Consider the following 10227-nt stretch of genomic DNA (forward strand, 5'->3'; position numbering starts at 1 on the left):
ACCTGAGATTAAGTGATTTTTTTTTTTTAGGCAGTCTGTAACAAAATGCTGCTTTGCGATAATAGTAGAAAGGCAACAAATTCTGAAAAGAAATCAAGAAGGTATACAATCTCGATGAAGTCTATTAAGTTTCTTTCTATTAACTCTCCATCCCCCTCCCACCCCCAGCCCCACATCTGTTGCTTATCTACTACAGTAGGCTGCAAAAAACATACAGCAAGAAGGACTGGCTTGAAGGCATTTGATGTTTGTAAATAAATCCACAACAGGATCCAAGCTGAAGAGGTGATAACATGATCAGCCTACTAGAACAATTCTGAGCATGTGCATATGCAGGTAAAAGTCCAGGCTACATTAAATTAAAAAAAAAGAAAAAAAAAGAAAAAAAAAAAGAAAAGTCAGTGCATTTGTCAAAGTCTGTTGCTGTTGGTTGTTTTGTTGGTTTTTTTTTTTTTGTCAAAGCTTTCTTTTGCTCTTTATTGTGCGGACCTCAAACAAGTAAGAAGGGAGGGGGTAATAACAGTCCGGCATAAATGAGAAAAAAAAAGCTGTAGTGACACTGAACCGCACAACGTAAGCAATGAGCATGTGCAAAATTCCCAAATCATAAGAGGAAGCCATCCCCTCTCTTACAAGATGGTTTTGAGTGTTTTGACACACATGACCGTAGGTTAGTAAGGCTGCTCCTAGTTATGTGCCAGTATTTAAAGGGGAAGGGCAGGGGGGGAAGCTCAGGTCTTCAAGCATGTGGAGCAGTCCTACAATGTTTAACTGTAGGCTTCAAAGCATGATCACAGGTTGTTTTCATTTATTCACCGTACAGGCAAGAGCAAAACCACTTCCTTTCAAAGTGTGTCTCCACTATGTGACGCCTTGACCTTCAACATGTCAGGTACGATTCAAAACCCAAGTCGAGTCAGCTCTTCATGGATTCCTTCAACGAGAGGGGCAAGATGGTCTGTCATCCGTGGGCTGATCTGGGTTTGGATCAATCTAAACAAAAGAACAAGAAAAAAAAACAAAACAAAAAAAAACAACCCAAGGTATTTTTAGAGTCAGTTGCTAGAAAGAAACCAGTCCAAACCAAACCCTGCTAAAACTCACACAAATTTAAGACAATCGTAGCAATAAAAGGAATTCCCAATCCAAAGGTTATTCAAATAACTGAAAAACCTCTAGTCAATTAGACAAAAGTTTGAATTAAAAGTTAATAAGCTAGCAGAAAATTTTAAACTACAGGCTGATGGTAATTTAAGCATGAACACAAAGAGCTAACAACAACTTAAAAAAACAGCTTTAGTAGCACAGACATCTTTTGAATTATTTACTGTACACTAAAAAAACAACTTGACTCATCACAAAAAAAGTAACTTAACAATATTTGATTTCAGGTATTTTGCTTCAAAAAAGACAGAATTAAGAGTAAAAAGTCATTCTACTTTTAATTTACAGGCCATTAATCCTTAAACATGCCATAAAATGTCTTAGAAGTTTGTGTGTTCCACACCTTGCCTCTTCTTCCTTTCTAAAAAAGGAGAGGGGGAACACCTTGCTAACTTAGGTCTTCCCAAAAGTGGGTAGTACAAATAGTTTAATTATTAGTACATATCTTAGGCAACATTCTTATGAGTTTTTAATACAACCATTTTTTAAGGACAAAAAAGGCTTCTTTAAATCCTTAAGTATGGAAAATGAAAAGGGCTTAAGATTTGTGTTCTATAGTTAAGTTATAGAAAAGTCCTCAGAGAAGTCACCAGCACACAAAAAACATGTGACTCAATAGCAGTTCAGTGTTTCAAGAGAGGGAAAAAAAGGAAAAAAAATCAACTGTGGGAGAATTCTGTCAAGATTTATTCAAAAGACACTGTTTTACTTTTGTCCTATACTCCTTTTCCTGAATAATTTTGGAAAAAAAGTAGGACTGAAAAAACATTAGCACATTGTGCATCTATAGACCCAAAATGCTGGTGTTCATGAATGCAATGTATTATATATTATATACAAGTGTATTATATATTATATACAAGTGTATTATATATTATATACAAGTGTATTATATATTATATACAAGTGTATTATATATTATATACTTATATTTAAGTGTACAAAACCGTATTATATATTATTATATAATAAGGTTTTAATGAAGTTGCTAAGAGGGTACACAAGAGTTGGAAATCTCTGGAAAGCATCAGAATTTTGAATAATCCTGAAAACTCCTGATGCAGTTCACCCGTGCTTTGCTAATAAGAAGTCACCTTATCCCATTTGTCATTTTCACTGTTTCTCCTGATTTTAGGGAGAAACAACTTCCTACATTTATTCCACAGAATTAATTAATTAAAAAAAAAACCCCAAAACCCCACTGAATCAATCATCTTATTCTCTCTGAGGTACCTACTTCTGAATAGAGGGGTGGAGGCAGAAAACGGAACTCCTGGATGTATGCAAACAATGGTCCTGGAAGCGCTCTCTCAAAGTCATCACAAGCACCCATGGGTGCAAGGCTGGACTGTCTTTGTTCCTCTGTGACCACTTCTGCATAGCTAGGAGGTGCTGCAGGAAAAGGTACACGCAGTTCGAACAACAAGTTCTTATGCATGTCAAAATATATAACATGATAAATATTAAACTTTTATCATTGTAAAATGTACCAGCAGGTTAAGTAAATGACTTCAGAGACTTTTTAAAAAAAAAAAAAAAACAAACAAAAACCAGTTGTTGAACATCAAAGAGAGAGTAGGCTGTTCTATTTTAAGATAATGCTCAAACTGAAGAGCAGGGTGACCACTGCTTATTGTGGCTTAATTATCCCCTTAAATTTAAAGCATACTCAGAATACTGAATCTCTGTACAGGCAGGAACCATAAAGCACTGCATTCCTTTTGACTCCAGAAACCCAAGTCTGGGATTTGAACACAAAAAAGCAATATTTATTAGACACATGCAAACAGAGGGAAGGAGACATGGAGTTTCTCCTTGTGTAACAGAAATTTCCCACTGAAATTAATTACACTATCTTCTAACAAAGATTTGGCTACTAAGGCTGGTAAAGGTCACCATAAACTACTATTATGACAGGTTACAACACCTTATAACCGAGGATGCAACTGGGATAATGGAGCCAGAATTAATTCTGCCCAGGTACACTGGCATCCCGTGCTTTCACTTGTGACAGCTTTCAAGTAGCTGGATTTCACTGCTTGTCCCTGAGAGATTAAGAAACTCTGTCGCTCTACAGAAGACAAGCAGGTGGCAAGGAAACATCCACAAGGGAATTTCCCGTGGGCTTTATTATGAAGGATGTAATTTGGCTCTTGTTTGTACAACAGCAACGAATGAAGCAGACAAAAAGCAAAACAGACGAGCAAATTGATCAGGATTTGTACTGTCAAATTACCTTCTGGTCTTTCAGGCAGTGTCAGACCGAGCCAATTCATGTTCATGCTACACTGGCTGCTCACACTTGATGTTCTGCTACCAAATGAGTGTAGAGGAATGGTACCAATGACCAGTGGTAAGTTGAGGAATAAATCCATGGCGCCCGGGATATCAACATATACCTGACAAACAAAAACAACACAAGAGGTGTATGATTAAAGTGCAGGTGCATAGAAGTACTTTATAATTAATTATTAGACTAAGCTGTCTCTCCATGGAATTTCCCAGGAGCAACTTGAGTTTCTTACTGTCTATTTTAGGGCCAATGCCCCTATGGAGACAAAAAGCTCCCCAAGTCAAAAGAAGCTCAGGATTCTTAACATGAGCCCTCACGTGGAAATGTCACCTAGCTGGCCAACACAACTGTTTTAAAACATGGATGATTTAAACTGAATTTATTTACAGAACTCCCATCAGGACATTAATACTAGGATTTGTATTTCTTTTCTAACTAGTTAATCATAGAACGCTTTGTTAGCAATTTGCAAGAAACAATGGAAAAACTACTCCTGCTAAGTGAAACAGACCATCCAACGTACGTACCATCAGTGAATACTCCACACGGATTATACTACAGTCAAGGATGGAAGGGGAAACAGGTGGAATTTTCAACTGTTTGCCATTCCAGGTTTCTGTTTTGCCAGATGACAAGGAATCCCCACGTAGGTTGGCAACAAGCTGTTTGACTTCCTTCATTTTCCCTTTGGCATAAAATGCCTGTGTTTGGTAAATGGCTGCCTTTGGCACCACCGCACGGGAAGAGCAGTTCTCAATCTCAGCAAAGATCTGAATTGATTCACCTGAAACAAAAGGGAATTTCATGTTCTCTTTACATTTACAAAGCAGCTTAAGCACATCACAATGTTCTGTGTACTGTTATAATGCACTGGACACTGCTAGCAATGCTCTACTTGGAAAAACATCTACTGATGCCAACAGGAATAGGATCACTACAAGCTAATCTAAAAGAAAAAGGTCTAATAGAAGCAGGTGTCCCCTTTGGCAAGATGGAGACACAGCATTAGTTATCACTACAAGCTAATCTAAAAGAAGAACGCACAGGTCGAATAGAAGCAGGTGTCCTTTGGCAAGATGGAGACACAGCATTAGTTACAAAATTAGTCCTAGTTAAGAAAATATAGAAAAGATTGCAGAATGCAGACTGAGGTGATAAGGACAGTTTAAAAGTTTCATTTATATAAAAGCAGCAAGTACACAGACACTTTAAAACGGAAGGAAAAACATTTCCTATAATTACTTCTGTTACGTACCTGGGGTGTAGCCCTTCCTTTCAATTTTGGCACTTAAGGATATTGGGCCTGAGGTACAAAACCAACAACAGAGAGTCTTTTCTTTTGTGCCTGCTTGAGGTGACTGTAAGAAAAGAATAACATTGCCCATTTAATTAAGAGTTCCACTAATCTCTTCATCTACTTTAATCAACACAAAAAAAAAATCACGTTCATAATGTACTTATTGTTACATATTTTGATAAACATAGCTAGTTTTATTTAGAGAAAAAAAACCACCGAGCAATTTAAATAGCACTATGCAGATGTAAGGTTTATTCTAATTCCATTACTCACTTCATACTACAGTCACACTTAAAAACAGTTCTTATACAGAAATACTGTGTCATTTAAGAAAAGGCTTTAGAGCCTACATATCCCAACATATTGTTGGGCAGAGCTTTTAATTTATCAGTAAACTAAAACATTTTTCCAGTAGACTGTATTTCAGAAACAATAACTGAAGCACTGTAACCTTGACTCCTGCTATTTCCTCTGTTTCGGAACGGTCCCGTTTCATCTCTATTAAAACGGACTTTGTTATTTTATACAGTATCAGGATTTAGGACTTGATCCAAAGCCCATTAAAGTCAAATGGGAGTCCTTTGATTTTAATGGAGTTTGTGCAAGGCCAGTGTCCCTTTGCAAGTCTGATTTTTCACCCATACACACAAGAAACCTATTTCAATGGACTTTGAGTTTGAGGTTTGTTTTTTTCTCCCCCCTTCCTCCATACATTAGCATTTGAGGAACGGCCATGGGGGGGGGGGGAAGAAAAGGAATTTTAGACCAGATTGAAATCAAATCCTCATTGAAAGCAGTTGTAATATTGAAGTTACTTTAATGAAATGACATTTCAGAAAAAGATTATACAGAATTGTGATAATTTCTCCCCATTGGTAGAAAACTATCCATATGGAAATTATCAAATTATGCACGCCAGTACATTTTTTTTTTTTTACTTTGCATTTTTAAGTTAGCTTAGTAAGTTCACTGTAATATTAAGTTTCACTGTTCCTTCCACAGATTATTTTTTACTCAAAAGCAAAGAGGAACAGTTCTCGAAATTTTCTTTATTAGCAACTTTTAAAATTTAATCAATTTAAATTGACAAAGCCATTTTACAGTATCTTAAGAATGAAGCAACTCCAAGCACAGGAAAACATAGCTTTCAAAATACCAGTAGTTACAGAGTTGCTGAAATGAACGTAATACTTAAGAATATCAGCTCTAAAATAAACTAGTGAATAAATATTAAGTAAAATTAGATGTGGATATTGTTTCAGCTATCATACTTCATTATATTTTTTTTTTTTTTATGTCAGAAACAAAGAATGAGTAATTCTGTCAATTCTTACCAGTAATGAAGGAGTGTTGATATCTATATGTTCAAAGACTGTAAATTCCTTCTTTAATTTTACTGGTAGAAACCAAGGCCTATGCAATTCGGCTTTCACCCAATAGCGCACACTGCCATGTCTGCCTTCGAATGAGGTAGCAAGTGGTCTGTGCAGGACACAAAGGTCAAAATTGAGTAAAGTCCTTCTGTCTAATAATGATACAACTGATCAGATCAAGAATTAAATATGTGGAAATGCATCTTTTTTTTCTTTAATGCATTGTAGTATTTAATGTAGCGTAACTTATTTGCAAAGTTTCCGTATCTCCGAAGAAATTAAAGATTAAAAATGGGAGAAAAAATCATCTCCAATTCATCCTACTATAGTTTTACACAAATTTTAACCATCAATTAAAGAATTGTACCAGAAAATGCCAGGAGAGCACACATTTCCTTTAAACTTAAGAGGCCACTTTCATCTCTAAAGCATGCCCTTTGAAGGCCAAATTAAGGATACCAACTCAAAATTGCCATTAGAATCAACCAATGACTGTTTTGTATTCTGTAAAATCATTGTCTATTGTTTACTTGGCTGGTACCCTCAGTATTGGGTTAATTTTAGATGCAACTCAGCACTTTTGTAGTTTTGCTTTGCCTTAAGCAGAGTAAATACTTCAATTTAAGAGTTCTGAAGAGAGAGGCTATTTTGAGTACCTTCTAATTTTCCTCTACACTGATGAGACCAGCTTAAAGCATTTATATTATATATGATGTACATATATATATATGCATAGAATCATCAAGTCTATTCTGCTCTGAACTTTGACAGATGAAAAAAGTCCTTTTTGGGAGCTGGAGGAAGAACGATGTGGAAAGGATCTCCCAACCTTTCAGCATCACCTTTTTTTTTCCCCCTGTACCATCATAAAATGAAAGACAAAAGATCTTTATATTCCAGTTATTTCTGATTAACAATATTTTTAAATAACTTATTTTTGTGCATTATTTTTTTATCTTCTACTGTGTTTCAAGTACATTGTAATATAGGAATTAAACATAAATTACTTCTTCATAAAGCTTCTGTTATTTCCCACAGGGAGTAGTACTAGCCACGCTAGTACTTTACTAGAATGATTATTTCAGTTACAGGTTTGACTTCTCTACGGCACATCTGAATTTTTTTTTTTTTTTGCTAATCATCTAAGTGAAAGGATTTTCTCATCTGTTTCATCCTGCTCCATATTCTTCAACATAAAAAAAAAAATCAGTAAGGCCAGTGTCCATGTTCTTTCTTTCCACCATTGCTCTGTAGTTTAAGTAAATTTCGTAAGTATTCTATGGACACAAAACAACAAATAAGTAGGCAGTACCAAACTTCAGGCTTTTAGTACCAGCTTTTGTTTTTTTTAGTACTATCAACAGCTGGTTTCATAAATTATTACTTCAGGTCACCTAAAAAGAATCTGTGTTTTGACCAATGCTTATGATATTTTGCTGGCTACCTGCTTCACTTCAAGCTAAGCATTTAAAGTTCGTGTATAATGTTTTGTTTTTCATATTTAAATGCCCCTTCCAACTCAAGGGAACTCAAGGGAAGATCAGTGTCAGCCTTCCTTCTTTTTGTAGTTGAGATTTTCACAGAACACTGGATTGACTTTAAAATTATCTCCATGTACACAGGGCTCCTCCGCTGTTCCAATAAGATTGATTGTAAAATCCTGTGCTGTTCACTTTGAAACTGACACATAAAAGTGTTTATCATTTGCAGCTAAAGCCAGCACCTCTAATAAACAGATGGTTTATTGGCTTTAATATTAGGTACTGAGCTACTTCATGTAACACCGCCGATTTCTTCAACCTTAATGATTTCACTGCTTGCCTTTTACAGCAAAAGACACCTTTTTCCATCCACGTTGAGACTCCCTCTGTTCCTGTGTATTTAATTTTATTGCAACTTGTATTTTTAGATAACTTCCATATTGTTAACTCCACTATGTACAAGTCTTCCATATTGTTAATGCCTCTATGTACAAGTCTTCCATTCACAATGCCTACATTATTTATTTTAGACTTGAGGGTGGGAGAAGCATCTTCATCTTAACACTTCTGCTCTCACTCTTGCTTCAACTTGAGCTTGCTCAGGAGTTTTTCTTTCTTCATCCACCCATCCTTCTTATTTCCATCCAGGCTTTCTGCATAAAGACCAGCTTGGGTACATAAATCCTACTTAAACAAACAAAAAAAAACCCTCCTCTTGTTCAAATGTAGTTAAACTTGCCACATCTGTTCCAGACTGAGCCCAAAGAATTCATCTGTGATCTTATCTGTAGTTCTGCTGGTCTGCATGGCTCCAGTAAACTGCTGGTTGGGTTAGAAGGTATCTCAGCCACTCTGCAGTACTCCAGTGACTGTTACAAATCCCCCTCCCTCCTCATGAGAAGGGTTCAAATGTTGTAAGATCTAATAATTCAGAAGGACTTGGTCACAAGAAAGTGAGCAACGGGGCAGCAACAAGCTCCCCTTTTGTGGGAATTAAAGAAAAAAAAAAACAACAAACCAAACCAAACACAAGTGTGTATCAGTTTAAAAGCAACCTCTTCAGTTTAATGAGATTATGGCCTCCGCTGCATGTCAGAGCACAATTCCTACTACCATTGAAAAGGTTTCCCCTCCACCCACAGCAGGAGTTTTTTTTTTTTTAGCTCAAGGAGATGGGCAGCAGAGCCCAAGGACTGTGGTGTGGGTACTTACGTCTGTGGAAGCTCAAAGCTGAATGCATATTCGTGCCTTCCTGAATGGATGGTGTGAAGGCCTTCTTCTGAATTGTCATCACCTAAGAGGGGGGAAAAAAAAAACCAACACAATATGCTATTCCACCTGCACAGATTTTATACATTATACAGGCTTCTCTTCCAGAATAAAGAGGATTTAAACACTCATTATAGCACTTCAGAACAGGGTATTCCAGAAACAAGGGGTTCTGGCCCATTTATATTAACTCGTGGACGCGGGGATGAATTTTACCTACAGGTTAGGCAAGACTGACAGAGAAGCAGAGGTTAATTTGCTTTAATATATAATCCTGCCTCTGAACACTGACACAGTCACAACTGCTGCCATTTCAAGGCCTGCCTGTAAGATTGGTAATGGGAATCATGTTTTCCACTGTGATTCCTAGTTAAAATATAATAAGAGATGGCTCTTTAACAGCATTAAGCTATCTGCACGAAGTCTACCGTGTAAGATTAAATTTAGTAATTCAGCTTCCTTTTTATCTCCTGCCTGGCAACAGTGTCCAGAAATTAACCACCAAAAAAAGAAAGAGGGGGTGGGGTGGAAGGGTGTACAAACACCACCTGGAAAGTACCAGACAAATTCAGGGGCACAGAAAATGGCAAGCTGCCCAATTAACACCATCTAGAGCTAAAACTTATTTATTTCATAGGTTAACTTGATCTTGCTTGGACAGCAAGAGCCAAATAGTTAGTGGGCTACTGCTGGGACTCCTGTTCCACCAAAAAAGCTGATTTTTTTTTTTTTTGTTTTGTTGTTTATGGTCATGATTTTTTGCACACCTTTAAACGCTTGAAACAAATTTGCGGTTTATTCCAAGGAAATTACCGTAAAAACAGGAAAAATGCTGACTGCATCAAAACAGAAAGTTGAGAGGAAAAAAAAATAACTGAGCATCGGGTAGATAAAAAGGGCTGGAATAATAAAAAGGGATATAGTGAGATAATGTGGAAGGCAACTGCTTGTATTTAATGGTCTGAAGCATTAATGGAGGCACACAGGATTTTTAAGTTCCCTTTGTCCTACAGAAATGCCGATGCTCCTTGTACTGTAATGCACTGCAAATGCCCCAGATATTAAAAAAAAAAAAAAAAGAGAAATAAAGCAAAAATAATCCCCCATCAGCAAGCTAGTGACAAAGAGGCACCTTCAGCACGCCAAGACACGAAATAAATGTCAGAAAAACGCATTGAAACGGCGAGACAAAGTATATCCGTGTGAAATGTTTTATTTTTTAATTAATTTTTTTAAGGGCAGGGGAGAGGGTTGCTGTTGGTTATGTCCTTATTTTCCCAGCACGTCCATCTCCTCCTCACAGACAAGTTCCCGTCCTGCTTTCCTTCCTTCCTTCCTTCTTTCCTTCCT

The 10227-nt window shown here is 36.7% G+C and overlaps 1 protein-coding gene across 1 annotated transcript; it reads right to left on the reverse strand.

Annotated features, from left to right (window-relative positions):
• Window positions 1-442: 442 nt before the first annotated feature.
• ARRDC3 (arrestin domain containing 3) lies at window positions 443-8902 on the reverse strand (the record flags this gene model as incomplete). Its single annotated transcript, XM_010170269.1, has 7 exons — window positions 443-993; window positions 2402-2556; window positions 3401-3563; window positions 3985-4241; window positions 4713-4815; window positions 6089-6236; window positions 8821-8902. Coding segments are annotated over 7 exons (965 nt in total), but the record flags the coding sequence as incomplete, so codon positions are not given.
• Between the last annotated feature and the right edge of the window lie 1325 nt (window positions 8903-10227).

This window comes from Antrostomus carolinensis, unplaced genomic scaffold, assembly GCF_000700745.2.
Source record: "Antrostomus carolinensis isolate BGI_N321 unplaced genomic scaffold, ASM70074v2 scaffold11346, whole genome shotgun sequence".
NCBI lineage: Eukaryota > Metazoa > Chordata > Aves > Caprimulgiformes > Caprimulgidae > Antrostomus > Antrostomus carolinensis.